The sequence below is a fragment of the Urtica dioica genome, chromosome 12 (genome assembly GCF_054948205.1).
Source record: "Urtica dioica subsp. dioica isolate 48M chromosome 12, U.dioica_male_clone48M_v1_H2, whole genome shotgun sequence".
Taxonomy (NCBI): domain Eukaryota; kingdom Viridiplantae; phylum Streptophyta; class Magnoliopsida; order Rosales; family Urticaceae; genus Urtica; species Urtica dioica.
The window spans coordinates 19,210,580-19,233,267 of NC_142767.1; the positions used below are offsets into that span (position 1 = coordinate 19,210,580).

At 38.1% G+C, this 22,688-nt stretch overlaps 3 protein-coding genes across 4 annotated transcripts; 1 reads left to right on the plus strand and 2 right to left on the minus strand.

Annotated features, from left to right (window-relative positions):
* The first annotated feature begins 3,872 nt into the window (after positions 1 to 3,872).
* LOC149379969 (uncharacterized) lies at positions 3,873 to 4,948 on the plus strand. Its single transcript, XM_089603318.1, has 2 exons — positions 3,873 to 3,937; positions 4,059 to 4,948. The coding sequence occupies exons 1-2, from the start codon at positions 3,878 to 3,880 to the stop codon at positions 4,722 to 4,724; spliced, it is 726 nt and encodes a 241-aa protein (XP_089459444.1). The 5' UTR covers positions 3,873 to 3,877; the 3' UTR covers positions 4,725 to 4,948.
* Positions 4,949 to 9,233: 4,285 nt separating this feature from the next.
* On the minus strand, positions 9,234 to 11,842 carry LOC149379970 (uncharacterized). The gene is made up of 3 exons (XM_089603603.1): positions 11,482 to 11,842; positions 9,397 to 10,179; positions 9,234 to 9,289 (listed from the first exon to the last, which is right to left on the minus strand). The coding sequence occupies exons 1-3, from the start codon at positions 11,489 to 11,491 to the stop codon at positions 9,255 to 9,257; spliced, it is 828 nt and encodes a 275-aa protein (XP_089459729.1). The 5' UTR covers positions 11,492 to 11,842; the 3' UTR covers positions 9,234 to 9,254.
* Positions 11,843 to 14,291: 2,449 nt separating this feature from the next.
* On the minus strand, positions 14,292 to 18,358 carry LOC149379971 (Pentatricopeptide repeat (PPR) superfamily protein). 2 transcript variants are annotated; one of them, XR_016294271.1, is made up of 3 exons: positions 18,326 to 18,358; positions 15,017 to 18,248; positions 14,292 to 14,577 (listed from the first exon to the last, which is right to left on the minus strand). XR_016294271.1 is itself a non-coding variant. In XM_089604354.1 (2 exons), exon 2 carries the CDS (start codon positions 17,957 to 17,959, stop codon positions 15,632 to 15,634), a length of 2,328 nt encoding a protein of 775 aa, XP_089460480.1. In that variant the 5' UTR covers positions 17,960 to 18,248; positions 18,326 to 18,358; the 3' UTR covers positions 14,679 to 15,631. The 2 variants fall into 2 exon arrangements, 1 of the variants encoding a protein (XP_089460480.1); XM_089604354.1 differs by lacking the exon at positions 14,292 to 14,577 and having other exon boundaries at positions 14,679 to 18,248.
* Between the last annotated feature and the right edge of the window lie 4,330 nt (positions 18,359 to 22,688).

Sequence of the window (22,688 nt, forward strand, 5' to 3'; positions counted from 1 at the left end):
AAATTTTGACACATTTACATTACAGTCAAAGGTAAAAAAGGAGTTGTAATACTTAAAATATAAAAAATTAACAAAATTTTAGTTGGAGGGAAATTTTCCACAAAAGATTTTGTTTTTGGCGGTGTACGAAAACTTCAAATTCCACCAAGTATAGAAACAACACTATATTCACTTATACTAATTTCAATTTACCATTTTTTTATTCATCAAAGTCTCACTCTCATCCCGTTCTCCCTCTCTCACACGCACTGCATCCGTCTCACCACCTCTGTCATGCGCTCGACCGCCTTTAGCCCTACTTGAAGCCTTTGAAGTTTCTCTTTGCTTCTATTCTCGTCACATTACTACCAAGAACAACAAAAGGAAAAAAAGAAAAAAAAGAAAAGAAATGGGACTTTGCTCTGGGCGATTTCGCGAGGGAGAGTGAGCCAGAGAGATTCCGAGAGATAGTTCGTGGCCCGTGGCTCGTTCATTAACAAGGTAGGAGTTTCGATTTGAAAATATTTTCCTCTTTGGTCCGATTTTAGTGTTTCTGATTAGGGGTTTTAATTTCTTAGCTTGAGTTTCGTGGTTTGCTTATGCTTGGGCACGGTTTATGCTTATTTCTAATTAGAGTTTGTGAGCTAGGGTTTGTGTTTATGAATTTCTCTTCTTTTTGGCCGAAAATTGGATTTTAATTTTTGGGGTTTTTACAATCTGAAGCTTGAATCATTGGATTAATACATGGGTCTCAATGTTTAAGTGTTGAGTTGGAGTTTTATTTGCTCAATTTCTAATTTTTTGTTCATATTATTTGCTCGGTTTTGTGACGTGTTCTTAAAGGGTAATATTTGCATTAAGTGTTTATAGCCACAAAAGAAATGAAATATTTCTTTTCATACCTCTGCTTGTTTATTTATTTATTTTTCTAGAGAATACATAAATGGATTTTTACTTGCCAATTGCCGCCGCAAGGAATCAGAGGCGGTGCTGGTCGCTAGAGCTTCACAGCCGATTCATCAGCGCTGTAATTTTACAAGTTAAATGTAAAATACAAGTTGTGAAGATTGCTGTAATTTTCCACAGGTGCAACTCCAAAGCAGATTAGAGAATTGATGCAAGTCGATGGACTCACAAACGACGAAGTCAAGTCATTTGCAAGTAAGTCCAGTTTTTCCGTGGTATATGGATTGGATTGGGCTCGGTTTGTTGTTGTTCTTGATCTGAAATTCTTTGAGTTAGGGTTCCTGAATTTTAATTGATTTTTTGGCCGAAAATTTGTAAAGAAATTGGGTTTTTTCTATGTTGTGTTAGCTTGAACCTGTTAATTGATTTTTGGGTCTTGGTTTTGAGAGTTGAATTGGAGTTTTTGCTTGGTCAATTTCAGATTTTATGTGAATTGGGATTTGATTTAGTCTCTTACATTTGACGTGTGCAAGGAATAGGTTGGCGGAAAAATAGAGGGTTCTCGCCGGAGAAGATTCAAGGTCGCTGGACATCATTCAAGGTAAAGGACATCATTCAAGGTCTAGGGATTTGAATTTCAAATTGATATGGGGCTTTTTGAGGTATAAGGATTCTAGAGTGTTGATCTATGTGCGATGATGATTCTCGTACTTTGGCTGATTGTTTGGATATTGGATTCGCTGTGGTTTTTCTCTCGCTTCTGACCTCTGTTTGTCTGATTTTTGTAACTTGGAATATCATATTTTTGGCCGTGCTTTTAGGTCTGAGATTGAGATTGAATTCTGATATCATGTGTCGCAGCGTTCTGTGCTCGCAAAGCTCTGGAAATAGAAGCGCAGGGAAATGAACGATGCTGCACGATATGTACGAGTTCTCAGCCTTTCCGCTCCGCCTCCGAATCTGATAGCCGGAGCTCCGTCACTCTCTGCCGCCTCTGCAAAGGAAGCTTTGCCGACTCTGTTCTCTGGTCGCGATTGTGTTCTTCACTCTCAAGTCTAGATTATCGTTGATATTTCAAAGCTGATATGGTTCTCTTTATCTCTCACATTTGTTTTTTCCATTTTTCCTTTATGATATTCATCATGTTTTCTCTATTCGATGTGATAGTCTTGTTGTATCAAAGTAAGATTTATGTTGGGTGACTTTCTGAGACAAAATATTATGAATGGGATGACCTTAACTAAAAATGGTGCATTCAATTTAACTTATATAATAATATGAATGAATAATTTTGTCTGGTATATATTTTCTCATACATACCATCCTGCTTCTATTATTTTTTTTTCATCTAGCTTAGATTTTGTATACTTGTGCAAGCATTTTCTCATATTTCAAGCTTATAAAATGCCTAGTGCAGAACATTGTGGTTGATATATCATTCACTCAGTTGGGAGGGCTTTGTACACTAAGCTTTTTGGAGCAGGTAATTTGCTGATAAAACTTACCAGAAATAAATTTTTTAGCTCTAAATCAATGCATCCATTTTAATCTCTCATCTTTATTGTCCACCACTCTTATGTGTTTCTTATACAACTTGTGCCCTCGTGATGCTTTGTTAACTGATGCTATTAGCTAACCCATTTTCGAAATTGTACTTCTCTGCTATAGTGTCTTACAATAATCTAATTTTCTTCGTTCTCTCAGTTATCTGTAGCATTTTCTTTTTGTAAAATACAGTGTCTTATGTGCTTCAATTTTCAGCTTCACCTTATTTTGGTTTCTGGTTTATATCTGTCTAATTGTATGCCCAAGTTCAAAATGAGCACAAAAGATAGCTTGGCTCCGGATTTTAAGATCAATGTCCTATAGCCCTTTGTAGCTAATAGATGTCCCTTTTGCAATTTGTATGCTATCATGACAGGTTGATCGCCTCAGCGGAAAAGATCACCTCTTCAAGCGAAGTATTATACTAATAAAGGCATGGTGCTATTATGAAAGTCGTATTCTCGGCGCTCATCATGGTCTGATTTCTACATATGCATTAGAGACATTGGTCTTGTATATCTTCCATGTGTTTCACGACTCCCTGAGTGGCCCGTTAGTTGTGAGTGCTTAAAAGCAATTGCTACACTTCCACATTGACGTAAAATCTAAATTTTAATGTGGATGACCTGAAGGTGAGGTCTCCAATTCCATAATGATTTGATACATTTTGTGAACGTCTTGACTTTTGAATGCCATACTTGTAATTTGTTGTGGAAGTTTTGGAATTTGTTGTGTGTTTGACATACTTGTAATGAAATGAGATTTATGATTGATTTATTGAAATATGAGTTTTTTTTTTTGGAAATTATTAGGTGTTTTTTGGATATTTATTTATTATAAATGTATTTTATTTATATTTATTTAAATATATGTTTTTAGTAAAAAAAAATTCTCTACATAAATAAGATGTAGTCTATATTGTTAAAATATAACTTCATGAATATAAACTACACGTAAAAGATGTAGTCTGTCAAATTCAATTAATTAAAACTACTTTATAAAGCTGTAGTGTTTATACACTCTTAACTTCAACAACTACATTTTAAAGATGTAGTCTTCTACAGAAAAGACTGGAGTCATAGGCAAAGAGATAAGACTCCAGTGCAATAGATGCCACAAAAACGCCGTAGTCTGTCTAATTGACTCAATTAAGACTACTTGTTAAAACTGTAGTTTTTTTATCTTATGTAATTGAGTTCTATATAACTACAGCATAACGTTGTAGTATTTATAGATGTCACTAGTAAGACTACATCTAAACAATGTAGTTATATATTTTAACTACAGTCTTATAAAACAGATACACTACGGCCAAACACTGGAGTCATAATCAAAGAGATAAGACTCCAGTGCAATAGATGACAGTCAGTAAACTGTAGTGGATTTAAAATGACTACAGCGTTCGGCAGTAGTTAGAGGCCAAATTTCTGGTAGTTATATATCTAAAATGGCTGGTTTATGGTCTGCCGAGAATGCCACAAAAGCCTACCTCAGAACCCTAAAAATGGTAAGTCTCTCTCTTATTATATTCTAGCTCGTCACGTACAATAAAACGGTACATTATTATTATTGTTATTTATATATAGCTTTTTGCTAATCTTTATTTTTTTCTTTCTTTTTCTGAATAGGGAAACAAACAAAACGAGCCAGACGAAGTGGAGTTCATATCGGCTTTAGCCGCCGGGAACAACGCTCAGCTGATGGTGGCGGCTTGTTCCGGTGCGGTGGACCCCGCAGCACTGGGCCTGGTCGCGGCGGCCCAGCAGACCGGAGGGCGCGTGGTGTGCATTCTCCGCGGCTCCGACGAGTTTGACCGGTCCGAGGAGCTCATTCTGGGCCTGGGAGTGTGCCACGTGGAGTTCGTCATCGGCGACGCCCAGACGCTCCTCCTGACCCACTACGGGGACGCCGACTTCGTCCTCGTCGACTGCCACCTGGACAACCACGAGCGGATCATTAGGGCGGTTCAGATGGCCAAGAGTGACAGCGCTGTCACCGTAGTCGTCGGACACAACGCCATGAGAAGAGGCCTTTGGAGGTGCAATAACACCGTCTTGGGTTGGAGGACTCAGCTTTTGCCCATCGGAGAAGGCCTTTTGGTGACTAGGATTAACAATAATAATAATGTTAATAATCAAGCCACAAGGGTGATTAGTGGGGCTGGTAATAATAAAAATGGAAAGATCAGATCATTGTCCGGTTCTCATAGTTGGGTTGTGAGAGTGGACAAATGTACCGGTGAAGAGCATGTGTTCAGGGTCAGATCGCCACGTGGAACGCAGATTAGGGCATAGGATTGTTTTTATTTATTTATTTATATGTTAGGGGTTAAGTATTAATTAGCTGGTATCATCATCATCTCGTTTTAGTTTTGGGGTTTGTTGCAAAAATGGTGAATCATGTTGCTGAGCTGGTTTTTGGGATGTACTATATATGTTATCACTAGGATATATATATATATGTGGTGTTGTAGAGAGACAAAGAATCTCTACCGAAGCATGCGATGAAATTGTACAAAGAGTTAGATCGTACTATATATGGAAATCGAAATGTAATTAATTTATACTTATATACGTATTTAATTATTATTATTATGTCATTGTTGTTAACATTATTTATTACAAATAAAACTCATTTAAATTATTAAATAATATTCTAAATACATAGTTTAAATTTTATAAAATCATTAAAGATATTAAATACGTACTGAAAATTCTTAAATCAAACAAATAATTTTATCTTCAAATTTTTTTTTTTAAAAAAAGGCTACGAATATCATAATAAAAAGAATCTAGAGATATAACGTAAAAAATAGGTTATAAATTGTAAAGAGAAAAAAGTAATTTTCCAAGAAGATGATCTGCCACCACTACCGAAAACTATAGATGATTAAGGACTGATTTGATGAACAACTACTCTTCTTAATTACTTTAATTGCGGATTAGTAGCAAACAAAACTAATATGCCAAATAATTAAACCGCAAATAAAGATAACATTTTAAAAGGAGAGGTGTAAGAAATAATAGTCTCTAATCCGAACATATATGATTAGAAACATGAACCCAAAAGCGGAAGCGAAATGGATCAAGCGTTTACCTCCGGCCATTGTTATCGGAAAATCGTCGGAGCTTTAACGGTGACTCGGAACGTCGGCGGCGGCGTCCCAATGAACACGAAAACGAAGTTTTGCTCTTCTAAACCGTGGTAATCTCGAAACTAGATGGTGTGTGTTTTATGAATGAGATTATCGGATTAGGGACCAAAACGATCGGTCTCAATTTATAACCCGAATTCTTTCCCATCAAAGTAAAACGGAAATGAGACATTAATTGGATATTATTTCGTTTGATTTAATAGACCATTATTATGATATATGTATATTCTATATACGTTAATTATATCTTACATTCTCCCACTTGGTCTATAAAATCTAATATACGTCACAAAGAAAAAATTAATATATGGATCATGGCGATAGGTCCTCTATAAATAAGTATTATCTTCCATGTATCACATATATAATTTCTTTCACATAATATCCCATCAAATATAATGAATAAACCATATGTTTATTCTAGGTCCAAACTTAAGAAAATACTTCTCAATTCAATAATGAAAATGAATGTGCACAAACCATACGAGAAATATTAAACTGAATACGAGTTTCATAAATGGAAATGTAGCGTACTATGAAAAATTACATTATGGAACCAAGTCCCATATTTTCCACATGATCCTTAAATTTCTTTGGTGGCATGCCTTTAGTCAAAGGATCGGCAATCATCAACTCAGTGCTAATGTGTTGGATGAGCATTTTACCATCCTTAACACGTTCTCTTATGGCTAGATACTTGATGTCGATATGCTTACTTCGACTTCCACTTTTATTATTCTTAGCCATAAAGACAGCAGCTGAGTTGTCACAGTACAACTTAATAGGCCTAGAAATAGAGTCTACAACTCTAAGTCCAGATATAAAACTCTTCAACCAAACACCATGTGATGTAGCTTCAAAACAAGACACGAACTCGGCCTCCATGGTGGAAGTAGCGACCAGTGTCTGCTTCGTGCTTCTCCAAGATACAGCTCCGCCGGCTAGCATAAACACATATCCTGAAGTGGATTTTCTGGAATCTATGCAGCCTGCGTAGTCAGCATCAGAGTAGCCAACCACCTCCAATTCATCGGTTCGTCTGAACATAAGCATGTAATCCTTTGTTCCTTGAAGGTATCTCATAACCTTCTTTGCAGCTTTCCAATGGTCAAGACCTGGGTTACTCTGATATCTACCCAATACTCCAACAGCATATGCAATGTCAGGTCTGGTACAGACCTGAGCATACATAAGGCTTCCTACAGCGGAAGCATATGGAATATTCTTCATTTGATCGCGCTCAAGATCATTCTTTGGACATTGATCAAGACTGAATTTGTCACCCTTCACAACAGGTGCTATACTTGGCGAACAATCTTTCATCCGAAATCTCTCTAGAACTTTGTTGATATAGGTCTCTTGAGACAAACCCAAAATGCCTCGTGATCTTTCTCTATGGATCTTAATGCCAATGACATAAGATGCCTCACCCATATCTTTCATATCAAAGTTCTTAGAAAGAAATTGTTTCACCTCGTACAACATTCCATTATCATTAGTCGCTAACAAAATATCATCCACATATAAAACAAGGAAACATATATTACTCCCACTGACCTTCTGGTATATACATTGATCCATGACATTCTCTTCGAAACCGAAAGAAGTGATGACATCATGAAACTTTAAATACCATTGGCGGGAGGCTTGTTTTAAGCCGTAAATGGATTTATTAAGTTTGCAGACTAAATGCTCACCGTGACTAGAGGAGAATCCTTCAGGTTGTTTCATGTAAACCTCTTCCTCTAGATCTCCGTTAAGGAAGGCCGTTTTCACATCCATTTGATGTAGCTCGAAGTCAAAATGAGCTACTAATGCCATAATTGTGCGAAGTGAATCTTTCTTTGATACGGGCGAAAATGTATCAGTGTAATCAATTCCTTCTCTTTGAGTGAACCCTTTGGCTACAAGTCTTGCTTTATGTCTCTCGATGTTGCCTTGTGAGTCTTTCTTTGTTTTAAAGACCCATTTGCATCCGATGGCTTTTACACCATCAGGCAACTCGACAAGATCCCAGACTTGATTCTTTCCCATAGAGTTCATCTCCTCAATCATAGCCTCGTGCCATAAGTTAGATTCTTTAGAACTTACAGCTTGTGAAAACGTTTCAGGATCATTCTCGGCTCCAATGTTGCCATCCATTTCTTGCAGATATACTTCATAATCACTAGGGATTGCTGAATTTCTAACTCTAGTAGATCTTCTTAATGGTGCTTCATCATTCTCTTGATGATCTTGTTGTTCAACAGGTTGTTCAACATGATCTCGATCAGCAACTTGATCTACAGGATCAACATTATCAGCTCGTGGAACTTCAATAGTTGGTTGTCGTACACACGATTGAACTTGAGGAGTGTGTATGATAATCAATCTATCACTTGAACTAGAGGGTTCAGCTTCATCGTGATCCATTGCAGGGACCGAATCACGCAATGGTTCACTCCCACTAATCAAGTCATTCTCAAGAAATTTTGCATTCCTTGATTCCACAATCCTAGTACTATGAGACGGACAATAGAATCTATAACCTTTAGACTTCTCGGCATATCCAATGAAATACCCACTAATAGTCCTAGGGTCTAGTTTCTTTTCTTGTGGATTATAAATTCTCACTTCACACGGGCATCCCCAAATGCGTATATGTTGCAAACTGGGTTTCCAACCTTTGAATAACTCAAAAGGCGTTTTCAAAACAGCCTTGGTTGGAACTCGGTTTAATATATACACAGCCGTCTTTAGTGCTTCAGTCCACAAGAATTGAGGAAGTTTCGTGGTACTCCTCATACTTCTCACCATGTCCATTAAAGTTCGGTTTCTTCTTTCTGATACACCATTTTGATCTGGAGTACCAGGCATCGTGTATTGGGCAACAATCCCATGTTCTTGAAGAAACTTCGCAAATGGCCCAGGTGCTTGTCCATTCTCTGTATATCTACCATAATACTCACCACCTCTATCTGATCTCACTATCTTAATTTGCTTACCGCATTGTAACTCTACTTCAGCCTTGAAAACTTTAAAGGCATCTATAGCTTCATCCTTAGAACGAAGTAAATAGAGATACATATATCGTGAGAAATCATCTATGAAAGTGATAAAGTATTTTGGACCACTAGCATCCATGTCTGGACAACAAATGTCAGTATGTATGATTTCTAACAATTCAGTACTTCTCTTTGCACCCTTTTTAGACTTATTGGTTTGCTTTCCCTTTATGCAATCCACACAAGTCTCGAAGTCAGTGAAATCAAGAGTACTAAGTACCCCTTCATTCACCAACCTCTTGATTCTTAAAATGGAAATATGTCCCAATCTCCGGTGCCACAATAGAGAAGAATTTTCATTCATAATACAACGTTTCAACCCAGCAGTAACATTCAAAGAGTTATAAGCAGTATTATTTTGCAAAGTAACAGAATAAAGACCATCATGAGACAATGTACCATAACCAACAATTTTGGATTTATTTAATAATGTAAAACGATCATCCAAAAAGTTAAAGCCAAAACCAAAAGGTACAAGTCTCGAAACTGAAATTAAATTCCTTGAAAAACTAGGAACATAAAAAGTCTTTTCCAAATGCAAAATAAAACCAGTACTCAAAACCAAATTGCAAGAACCAACAGCCTCCACATGTGAGCTCATTCTCCCTCCTGAGAGGATGTAGCACTCACTTCCCACTGGCTTCCGTAGGTTTTGCAATCCCTGCAAGGTATTTGAAACATGGATTGTAGAACCAGAGTCAATCCACCAAGTATTATGACCAACATCAGTTAGATTTGATTCATAACATACAAACGAAAATTGAATACCTTTCTTCTCAAGCCAATTCTGGAACTTAGAGCATTCTTTCTTCATGTGTCCTTTCTTATTGCAAAAGAAACACTTTGGCTCTTTCTTAATGTCCGGTTTGACAGAGAGCTTGCCTTTGCCTTTGGCACGATCTTTCTTCTTCCTTTCGGAGAAAGTCAGATTCACTTTCTCACCCTGTTCCATAGCCAACCTATGCTCCTCTTGAACACACATGGTCATGAGTTCATTAATTGACCATTTATCCTTATGTGTGTTATAAGAAATCTTAAATGGACCATATTGTTGGGGCAGAGTGCACAGAATGAAGTGAACCAGAAAGGTTTCAGACATTTCAACTTCCAGCGTCTTTAATTGAGCCGCAATATCCCTCATACGCATGATATGATCACGCATACCTCCTATTCCAGTGAGCTTAATGGATGAGAACTGCATGATGAGAGTACTTGCCAAAGCCTTATCTGAAGTGACAAATTGATCGTCAATTGCTTTCATTAAGAGACGAACATTGTCATATTCCTCAATTGAACCCCTAACCCCAGCAGATACTTTGGTCTTTATGAACATAACGCAGAGGCGATTAGATCGCTCCCACTTTTCATAAAGATCAACCTGATCAGGGGTACTTTTCTCAGTGATTTTAGGGGGTTCAGGCTTCCTTATGGCATAGTCAATATCCATCCATCCCAACTGAAGGAGAACTCTTTCTTTCCAAACCTTAAAGTTGTCCCCTTTGAGTTCGGGAACATCGCACTTAACATCAGAGTAACTAACAGTTTGACTAGCTGCAATTTAAAGAAATTAAACATGCTTATTAAACTTATGTTTTGAAGAAATTAACTATATCATGATTTACCAATGTAAAATATGTACTTAATGAATCTAGAGACATAAAATTTGCCTGTGGGCTGAAATTCTAATTCCATTAGATTCACACGTTATGATAAAACTAACAAACTATGTTCCTTTTCCTAATACCTGTGGGTTAATTAGGAAATATAATTTGATATTTTATCCTAATTAATTATACAAATATTATAAAATTTCCTGTGGGTATATTTTATAATATATTATATAATTAACTACAACTATTGTTTTATGTGATTTTATTTCTAAATTATAACTTAAATTAATTAAAGATGCTGTGGCTACTCTCTAATTAATTAAGATTATATAAATCACTTGACCTTATAATTATTTTAATAAGATTCTAACAATATAACCGTAACTGTATTATGCTAAATGTTATACATATATTACAAACGGTAATAATAAAGTGTACAACACAAATAACTAGCACAATATCATCGTATACAATAACACTTAAAATTTGCATATAAACTCCATCAAGCAAATAAAAGAGCAGCATATGTATATATACGATTAAAAAACATTAAATAAAACAATCAATATATTTCATGTACAGATTAAATAAAAGCATCAAAAGTAATGCTATTTGTAAGAATAAAAACAAAAGCATAACCGTATTGATGTATTACTAAAGTCAAAATTGATAAAATATAACAACTCTGCTTTATCAATCAATTCGTACATCAGTGCCAAAACCGAATACTAGCTTAATGGGTTAAAAAAAAAAAAAAATGAAGCCCAATTAATAAAATACACAAACCAAAGCCCAAAAGAGCCAAGCCCGTAACATTAGAAACAAGACAGCATAATGCTTTAAACGACATGATGAATAAAAACGACAATAATATTTTTAACAGCGTAAAACAAAAAACTACATGTCGTTTTTAGTCGTCTTCAACCTCCAGACGGGTTAAGATAACCCGGTTGAGACCCGTTTAAAGACCCGACTCGTTCTCCCTCATTACAGCACCAAATTAAGTGGTTCAAAAGCCAAAATAATCAGAAAACAATTTTCCAAAAGATTCGTATAAAAAATATTCGTGTTTTAACGTCACAAAATTAGAATCCGAAAAGCTCCATGAAAAAGTTTTCCAAAAACAAGACAAAGGTTTATGAAAGCTCTGATACCAAATGTAAGAAATAATAGTCTCTAATCCGAACATATATGATTAGAAACATGAACCCAAAAGCGGAAGCGAAATGGATCAAGCGTTTACCTCCGGCCATTGTTATCGGAAAATCGTCGGAGCTTTAACGGTGACTCGGAACGTCGGCGGCGGCGTCCCAATGAACACGAAAACGAAGTTTTGCTCTTCTAAACCGTGGTAATCTCGAAACTAGATGGTGTGTGTTTTATGAATGAGATTATCGGATTAGGGACCAAAACGATCGGTCTCAATTTATAACCCGAATTCTTTCCCATCAAAGTAAAACGGAAATGAGACATTAATTGGATATTATTTCGTTTGATTTAATAGACCATTATTATGAGATTATATCATAACGTATTCCTTAATATAGAATATATTGAATATACGATATTAATGTATATGTATATTCTATATACGTTAATTATATCTTACAAGAGGCCCATTGATGTGAAATTTTTATCATTTATATCAATATTACAACACCTATCAGCGATATGTTTGTTATTGGAGATTATTCGAATTTTGATTGTTCACAATGTAAATGTTAAAATATTTTAAAGGTTAAAAATTAAGAAATTGAACAGACAAAACCCACCAAAGATATAACATTCAATTCCAAGTTTTCAACAAACTATACCCACCAAATATCTCCAATTTCTTTTTAACAGATTCTGAATTTGTTTCATTAATATAAATCATTATATATAACAAACAGTTGCATACGACATATATGATGTGTACATCATAAATTGCATTTTTAGGGGATTATCAATGTAATCATAACATACTCATTTGTTTCCAAATCAATCATATACCATCTTTCAAACTTCAATATTCGCCAACGCATATCTATACACATGCACACGTGAAGATTCATATACACATAAACATACAAGATTCATTCAAAGTCAAGAGAAAAACACAAAAAATATATGCGCATATATACTATATAAAGACCATACGTGTGATCATAGTCTATACATATACATATACATTTATATACTATTATAATTAATTTGTAAAAAAAAAAAAAAAAAAGTGTAGTGACCCATTTAGTACAGCTGTGATGTCCCCTCAAGAGGATGCAAAACATGCCAAAACAGAATCTGAAGACCCACAACTTGCCCATAAAATGTATGCCATTAAGTACACAATCCTAATTTCTCACCACCTTCTCTCTCGCACGTTCTTTACATTACAAAAATTTATATTTTACAGTTTGCTAGGCCACATAATTGATCGTTTGGCATATGTTTGTGTGGTTAATTATTGTTCATTTCAAAGCTACGTACATGTGCTTACTGAACCGTACGTAAAAAGTCGCGATATTTTGTTTGTCCGCACACGAAACTAAATGTTGCTTGCTTGATTATCGATCTCCACCCTAGATATATTATAATTATTATTATTATGCTAATCTATTTAAGTGTCATTTTCTTATAATACCTAGCTAGCAATAGCGTAAGAGAGCCTTTTGTTGTCTGCGTTAAAATTTTGATATGTTTATGATTGGTATCATGATATTTCATCTCAAAATTAATTAAGAATGAAAAATAACATCATAATATAAATTTATTCGTTTTCCTTTCTGTTTAATATGAGATTTCTAACATGTCGCTATTAAGGTAGTTTTTTTTAAGTAGGCCCAATTTATTCCTTTTGTTGGGCTATTCTATGGACATAAAGCCCAATTTATTTAAGTAGGCCCATTGCTTCTTAATTGATTGCTTGAATTGGGATTATGCTGCTTGGACTGGGCATTTTGGCAATAACATCCACTTATTACAACAGGTAAAACTGGATACATACAGATGCAATAAATCGAAATTATAAATTTCATCAACCAAATTAATCGAATTATTCGAGACAACGAACTACTATCAAATATGTACCAATCATTTCAACGAGCTTCCCAGATGTATGTACCCCCTTTAATATTTCCAGACATTATATACGTATTAGTCACAATCGATCTAGGCCCTTAAAGTGCAAACGCTAATTTACAACAAGGGAACATTGATAGCAAAACTTAAGCAAGGAAAAAAAAATAATAATAAAAAAGGTGGTAATTTATAAGGTTCTATTTTTTTCAATAACTTATCTATTCATACAATTTAGTCTCAGGGAAATTAGATGAGGTGAGGCCTATATTATTTAATCAAGTATTGAACAAATGTGACAGTTTTAAAGTTGAATGGCAGCAAAAGATAAAGAGATATGATTGAGCATCATTTGAGCTCTCAAGATGTGTCATTCATGCCAAGAGTAATTTTCATTCCAAATCCAAGACTGTTTTCATTCCATGCAACCATTTTTTCTTTCATGATGTCGGAAATGGTTCATTGAGAATTTAGTTTTGCCATTTGTTTAAGAAAGACAAGCATGGAGTTTCACCTCTAATTATGAGTAAGACTCGATCATGATAAATAATAATATAAATAAAAAACACAATTATAATGCGCAACAATTTTAGTGTATATTAACATAAGGTAGAAGCATGTAATTTATTCTTTGTGAATGTCTAACGTAATTGATGATGTATTGTGTAATGTAAGAATGAAAATATGCTAAAAAAAAAGTTGTGGGTCTTTTGTGACATGGTTCAGAAGATATGCTTATCACAAAAATCAAAGACCAAATCAAAGTGAGGTCGTAGGAAGCATGAACTTGAATGGAAAAATGCAAGTAAAAAAATACACCAAACCGAAGGCATTTTGGGTAAAAACGTACCCTTAATCAACAGCTAAAGACAATCATATACAAAAGCCAACAACTAAAACTCTACATCAAAAGAAATAGTTTATTGATGTGAATCCAAGTTTTCCTGATCATTGTGACTGGCATCTCAAGGAAAAAAAAAAAATACTCAAGTCTTTGGTCATGATTAAGCTTTGTTTCCATAATTGCTTAAATAGTATGTAGAGGAATATAGGATAACATTTTTGTGCTTCTCTCTAGAAGATAAATAATGAGTGCATATCTCCTCTACCTCCTCCCGGATTTGTCCCGATCTTGATCGCCGGAGAAATGGCCTCGTAGGACTATTGTTAAGAAAGGAGGCTGATTGTTAAGAGAATCGAAGAAGCACAGAAAAGCTTGTGATTCCAATCCCATTCCTGGAGTAACTCCTCTAACAACCTATTGTTCAAGACTCGGTATCACCTGCAAACAATCAAATAAATCAAACTCACATACAAAGGACTATTCGCACAAAACAACACTAACTCACAACATTATTCGTGAAAACGCCTCCCGAATAGCCGAATACTCAAGTTATCGCCCTTAATTTACCACAAATCACTGTGCTTTCACATATCCTTTGATTTCAATGATCAGAAAGTTTAACCAAGTGATGATAATTAAGAGAGAGTTTTGGTTTATCCCACTTTCTTGGAGTCGAACAATGCCTTCATCTATGCCCCATATTCTTTCAATTAAAAATGGTACTTTTGTCTTCTTCCTTTTTGCCTTTTTTTTCTTCCTTCATTTCGCAAATCGTGAACGAAATGAAAACGGATTTTTTTTTTTTTTTTCTCATTCTGACAATAGGCCCGAACATCAACATAAAACCTTCTCAAAAATCAAAATTACTCGGGTGTACCTGGAACACGAGGATACTTCTTCGGTGTTGAACGAGCCTTTAGACATAGAACGGCCGTTCTCTGTCCGAATGGACTCTGAGATTCAACTGCACAACGAAATAATTTACGAACGAATATAACAGAGCAATATAAGCACTCAATACGCTGAAAGTAATCTTATTGGATTACAAATAGTCACGACAGTGAATAGGCACTTAACAATTAAATGTTTACCTTAAATGTCAAGGCTCAAACTCACAAACTCTCTTCCTTATTATGCAACAAACCAATGTCATGGGGCAATAAATAAATAATTGTTTATTGACCACAGAAATCAGTGGACGTTATTACAGAATTTAGGTTCCAACTAATGGCAAAACTGGATTATCACTGCCAACCTAATCCTAAAAAAAAAATTGGTTTTACAAAAAATGTGGCCCATTCAAGCTCAATCGCCATGTACAAGTATCTCGAGAACCCGGCACAAACCAGAAATTCACCGTTCCGGATAATCGAAATCGCCTGTCTGTTGACCTCGAGTAATAATGAGCTTATCTCAACATCATTTTGACATCAGATAAGAACAATGACTTGGCAATAACTCAAGAAGTTTCAAAGGCAAATTCAATTTCAAATCACGAGGGTCTGATGCGATAGCCCAGAAGAAGCTTCGTAGTCGGGTACAGATAGCCATCAACGCCGAGCTCGGAGGACTCTATCCTCCTCATGAGATCGACAGTGATACTGTTTTTACTCCGATCGCAGAGAAGACACTTGATCAGGTGGTTACAAGCTTTCCGTATCAAAAAGCCCTTCTCGAGGGCGTAAAGGAAAACGTTCACGGCCAAGTCCAGCCTGGCCTCCGAACAGAGAGCGTAGATCAACTTCACGCAGCTCGCCGGAGTGACATCCACGCCGTGGTCCCGGAGAGCCGCGAAAACCATCAGCGCGGCGTCGCACTTTCCCGCCTCGCAGTACCCGATGAGGAAAGTCACGTACGGACCCGAATCCAAGTCCTCGTTCGATTTCAGGTCCATTTTGAGGAGTCCCCGGATCGCCTTCTCTACCCGATTCCTCTTGAAATCCTCGGCAGCGGCGTCGACGACTTCTCCGTCTTTCCCCGGCCGGGTCCCCAAGAACCCGATCCAGACGCCGAACGCCAGAGCGAATTTTCCCCTCCGGCAAGACCAGATCATCAGCTGAGTGACGAGGTCGGGCTTCGGCGCGAGCCCGTTCCTCGTCATCTGGCTGTAAAGCTTGAAAGCGTCCTCTTCCCGGTCGGCTCTCTGGAGACCCTCGATGAGCGTCCCGTACGTGACGGAGTCGGGCGCGAGCCCTTTCGACTGCATGTCTTTGAAGAGCCTGATCGCGGCGTTGACCCCGCCGCCGGACTTGCAAAGCCCGTCGATGAGCGTGTTGTACGTCCAGGTGTCGGGCGACGATTCGCCGGTCTGGTTCGCGCGGGCCACGAGGCGGTAGGCCTTGTGGATCTGCCCGGAGGCGATGAGCTTCTCGACGGAGGAGGCGAGGCCCGGCCCGGCCCGGGAGAGGCGGAGGAATATCGACGGAGCTTTTCCGACCTCCATCTTGTAGAAAAGCATGTGGGCTTTGTCGAGCTCGTTGGCCTTGCAGAGGCCGCGGATGAGGGCGTTGAAGGTCACCACCGAGGGGACGCAATTCCCCGATCTCTTTTCCATCTCCGCGAAGATCTCCTCGGCCTCGCCCACGAGCCCTTTTTTGCACACGGCGTCCAAGAGGACGGTGTAAGTGTAGGTGTTGGCGAGGTCGCGGCGGTCCGCGTGGATCGAGCGAGCCTTGTCCACGAGCCCCGCCTCGCAAAGCCCCTTCACCACCGCGCCGTGGCAGTACGCGTTCGGAGCCACCCCGCGGAGCCCCATCTGGTTCAGGAGGTCCAGAGCGTCCCCGACCCGGCCCGAACCCGCCAATCCCCGGATCATGATGCTGTAGAGGACCACGTCCGGGGCTATCCCCGACTCGACCATCTTCCTGTACCACCCGTGGGCCTCGTCGAACCTCCGGGCCCGGAACAGCCCGTCGATCAGGCAGCTGTAGGACTCGAGGTCCATCGAGAACCCCCGGTCCCTCTTCGAGGCCTTGAGGAACGCGTAAGCCTCCTCGATCCGCCCCGTCCGGCAGTACCCGTTGAGCATCGCGGTGTGGGTCACCTGGTTCCGAGCCTCCGCGATGTCGAAAAGCCCCCGGGCCTGGTCCACCTTGTCGGCCCGGCAAAGCCCGTCGATCAAAATGTTGTGAGTCACCGTGTCGGGCACGAACCCTCTGCGGGACATTTCGTCGAGCATCTGGAGCGCGTCCTTGATCCTCATCGACTTGCAGAGCCCGCCGAGAAGGACGTTGTAAGTGGTCAAATCCGGCGCGACGTTCAGCTTCAGCATCTCGTTGTACACAGCCAAAGCGACCGAGAAAACCTGTTTCTGAACCGTGAGAGAGAGAATGGAATTGTAGGTGGCCAAGTCGGGGACGCAAGGGAAGTCTTTCATCCTGGAAAAAGACTCGACGGCCTTGTCGTCAAGCCCGGCGTTCCAAAGGGCCTTTATCATCACCCAAAAGGGGTACGAGTCCAGAGAGAGGCCGGCCTCGCGGGCCCGCTCCAGGGCGGCCCAGTAGAGGTCGGGGCCGGCGTCGTCGGCGGCGATGAGGCCCATCACGACGGCGGCGCAAGGCTTGCTGCGGAGCCTGGGCCACTGAGAGGCCCACACGAAGAAGCGGAACCCTAAGGCGCGGTCTGGCTGGCGCTGGACCACGGCGGCGGCGACGGCGCGGGAGAGCCGGGGGAGGGCGAGATCGAAGGCCGCGGCGGCGGGAGAGGCGTCGAGGACGGCCAGGATCTCAGCCGCCGCGGCGGAGTCGGAGGGGGTGGCGGTGTGTAAGAGGCGAGGGACGGCGGCGCGATACGAGAGTTTCAGGGCCGCCGCGACCATCATCGATTTTCTTTTATTTTGTTTTGTTTGGAAGTTCGGATCGGCGTGTGAGACATTGGGGTTTTTTTTTTTTTTTTTTAATAATTTGTCGGAGATTGGTATACAAACAAGCCTTCTTCTTCTGAAGAGAAGACCATCACGTTTAATAGAGTAGTTTTATTCACATTTTAAGAACTACAACAAAATCATATACCATATATTTTTATAACATCGATTCTCTTCTCTTCCCAGCATTTGATACAAACCATGTTGGTGTAACGCGTTCATACAAAATTGCAGCTTAATTTCAATCCTGCACACGAAAAAAGACATCAATAAAGCAACAATACAAAAAATCAAATTTAGTGGAAATTATGTTCATTAGTTTACCAAGCAAGCATGTTATTTACAATTTCGCTGAGGTGATGTTTCCGCTAATATTTTTATATCGGAAATATCCTTAATACAATCTCGATTTATTTGAAGAAATAATCATATGAATAAGTCAACAAATGGTTATCCAAATATATTGCATGATTTTCAAGGACTAATATCAACATATATCGTAGTTAAATAACTCCAAATTTATTCTCTATCTCTATCATTAATTTGGTAAGTATGTTGGTATCATTCTAATTCATATCAAAATTAGTTTGTCAAGAGTAGAGATAAAATAAAAACCCATATCACAATACTTTCGCCAATTAGTCTTCCATCAATTTCTCAACCTTCCTCTTCTCGCTAGAATCCCATCCCAACCCGCCAATTTCTCGTCCTCGCCGCCTTCGTCCTCAATTTCTAGCGACTCATCTCCCCAAAAACTCGTCTCCTCCTCCGTCATGTATGTCATCATAAGGAAAATTCGCCTCAATTCCTCAAGCCCGAGCCAACCAAGAAACATAAACATTCCGGGAAAAAGAAAAAAGAAAGTCCTCAAGCCATTAGTCCTAAACTCGGACATGCGATTCTCGGTGAGATTCAAAGAGTTGAAAGCATTGTGTATTTTCATAGCACTATGATATGAGAAATTGACTCAGTTACCACCATTTGATAAGTTTTTTTTTTCCGATTTTTCACCAAAAGCTTAATTTGGCAAAAAATATTAGTAAGTCATTTATACAAATACAATTTTGCTCTCAACATGATGTCAACAATTGACATCTATTGTTAACATCTGTGAGTTTTGGATTCTTTGTTTATTGACATAGATGTCAACAATTGACATCTATTATTGACATCTATATCAACAATGACAAATTGTTGACATCAATTTTTTAGGGATAAATTATATTTTTACAAGTGGTTTAGTAGTATTTTTGGTCAAATTAAACTTTTGGTGGAAAATTGGAAAAAACTTATCAAATGGTGGTAGCCTTAGGCAATTCCTCTTATTATATTATATAGATAAATTTATAACCCTAGAAAATAGTTGGACTATTCTATGGACATAAAGCCCAATTCATTTAAGTAGGCCCATTGCTTCTTAATTGATTGCTTGAATTGGGACTACGCTGCCTGGACTGGGCATTTTGGCAATAGCATCCAGTTATTACAACGGGTGAAACTGGATATACATACAGATGCAATAAATCGAAATTATAAATTTCACCAACCAAATTAATCGAATTATTCGAGACAACGAACTACTATCAAATATGTACCAATTATTTCACCGAGCTTCACAGATGATTGTACCCCCTTTAATATCTCCAGACATTATATATGTATTAGTCACAATCGATCTAGGCCCTTGAAATGTAAACGCTCATTTACAACGAGGGACCATTGATAGCAAAACTTAAGCAAGAAAAAAAAAATAATAAAAAAGGTGGTAACTTATAAAGTTCTATTTTTTTTTTAATAACTTATCTTATACATTTTTTTTTATGACTCTCATACAATTTAGTCTCAGGGAAATTAGATGAGGTGAGGCCTAAATTATTTAATCAAGTATGGAACAAGTGTGACAGTTTTAAAGTTGAATGGCAGCAAAAGATAAAGAGTTATGATTGAGCATCATTTGAGCTCTCAAGATGTGTCATTCATGCCAAGAGTAATTTTCATTCCAAATCCAAAACAGTGTTTTCATTCCATGCAACCATTTTTTCTTTCATGATGTCGGAAATGGTTCATTGAGAATTTAGTTTTGCCATTTGTTTAAGAAAGACAAGCATGAAGGGATTATTCCTAAACTATGACTTCTACAATAATTTAGGACCAAAATCAAATAAGTCTAATTTTATCCTAAACTATGACTACCTATTTTCCTAAAGTACAAAAATAACCCCACTTTGTTTTATTTTTATTTTATTGGAGTATTTGACTTCTGTTACAAATGAGATTACTTTTTATTTTAGTCAGACTTCTCTCTCTCTTCCTCTCTCTCTCGCGTGTGTACTCTGTCTTCCTCTGTTTTCATGTTCGTCTCTCTCTATCAACCCGTGTCTCTCATCTCGTTTCTCTCTCTGCTCTCATCTTGAACTCGTTTTCCACTGGCTTCATGCTCGTGGAAAAAAGGTATGGAAAAGCTTCATCATGAAAAAAGTTCGTCACTTTGATTATGGAAAAGCTTCATCATGAAAAAAGTTCGTCACTTTGATTAGGGTTTAATGGTTTTCATGAAAAAAAAGAGTTTTTGTGGTCTTTGAAGTTAAAAAAACAATGAAAGAACGATTCTTCGAAGGTTGGAAAATCTGGAAAAATTTCGTCACTTTGATTATGGAAAAGCTTCATCATGAAAAAAGTTCGTCACTTTGATTAGGGTTTAATGGTTTTCATGAAAAAAAAAGAGTTTTTGTGGTCTTTGAAGTTAAAAAAACAATGAAAGAACGATTCTTCGAAGGTTGGAAAATCTGGAAAAATTTCTTAAAATTTCTGAGAATCGTTGAAGATTTATTGACATTGTTGCATTTTTATTGACATTAATGTCAATAAATCTTCAACGGTTCTGGGAAAATCCTTTGAAGATTTATTGACATCAATGTCAATAAAAATACATTTTTATTGACATCAATGTCAATAAATCTTCACAGTTTTTTAATTTTTTTTGTTATGATTTTAAATATTTATAAAGGAATTTTAAACGTTTAAAATATGAAATTAACATCCCGATTACACTCTTTTATGCAGTAATGGGTGATATTTTAGTGTATGTCAAGCATAGTGGTACATGGGTGAAACCATGTGTATACAAAGAGGGTGCATCGTTTGTACTTGTGCTTTCGGATGGTTTTGAATACCACCATCTCATGGACGCCTTGTACGCTGAGATGGGGCTCTTACCGTCCACTCATTCCATTGTGGTCAAATATGAGACACCATTTTCGGCATTGCCAATAAAGATTACAAACGATAGCCACGTCAAAAGTTACTTGTATTTGAGGAGCCGAGACCTTTCCATGTCAAATTATCATCTTGTTATTGAGATAGTTAAGCTAACGCCCGATGAGGCAGCAAATCAGCCGTCCTCGTCTCGCCTAGAATTAAGTCCAATGAAGGGGGAGTCTCGATTTGAAGAGTTTGCATCTCCGTCCACAATTGGATTGGAAGAATACACATTTGAACAGCCGCGTGCGTTGGCATCACAGCCCCCTTCCCCGCCACAGAGACCGTCACAGCCAACTCCACCGACACATAAACCATCTCCACAACCTCATTCATCTACACAAGGACCCTCTCAACCCACTCCCTCGACACAACGACCTCCACAGCCCCCTACCAAACCGTCCAGGATTGGTCGTGAGCACATTGGGGAGAATGAAGTGATGGATTTGAACTCGCCTATCAGAGTCGAGCTAGGAGCTCTATACGCTACCAAACAGGCCTTGAAGAAGCATTTGAACATGTATGCGATAAGTAACCACTTTGCATTCACGACAAAGAGTTCTTGTAAGAAGTATCTCCACGTCGTTTGCCCGGGTGACAATTGTGTGTGGGCAATTCGTGCGGTTAGATTAAGGGAGACCGAGGTTTTTCAGATTAGGAGGTATGTGTTTCTCCCTATCTTTCTCTTTTTTACATCATTATTTAGTTATATTCACGAACCTTAATGCACAGTATTTATTGACATTAAATTCAACAAATACTGTGATTTATTGACTTTGATATCAATAAACACTGTGATTTATTGACTTCAATGTCAATAAACACTGTGATTTATTGACTTCAATGTAAATAAATACTGTGATTTATTAACAATCTATGTTATAGGTTTGTGATCTATCAACTGACATTCATTTATTCTTAATATAGGTTTGATTCTGAGCATACATGTTCCGTAGAGTCTAGAAAGAATCCAAAAGCCACGGCGCTATTCACAGGAGATGTTGTGAAACACAAGTTTGTAGATCCTCGACAAATGAATTGTAAACCGAAAGAAATCCTTGGTTACATGGAGACAGATTATGGAGTTCGTATGACGTATAAGAAGGCTTGGAGAGCAAAAGAAAAGGCCCTTGGGTTGTTATACGGAACTGACACTGAGTCGTACGCATTTCTGCCCACCTTAAAGTATATGATTGAGACAATAAATCCAGGGTCTGTTCTGGAGCTTACTGCTGACCGTGAACACAGATTTATAAATTTTTTTATGTCTCTTAGTCCCTTCATAAGAGGATGGAAGTTTTGTCGGCCTATCATCATTATCGACGCTACGTTCTTGAAGAACTATCATCGTGGAACTTTGTTTACAGCGGTAGCGATGGATGCAAATGAACAATGTTTTCCCCTCGCCTTCGGTGTTGGAGACTCTGAA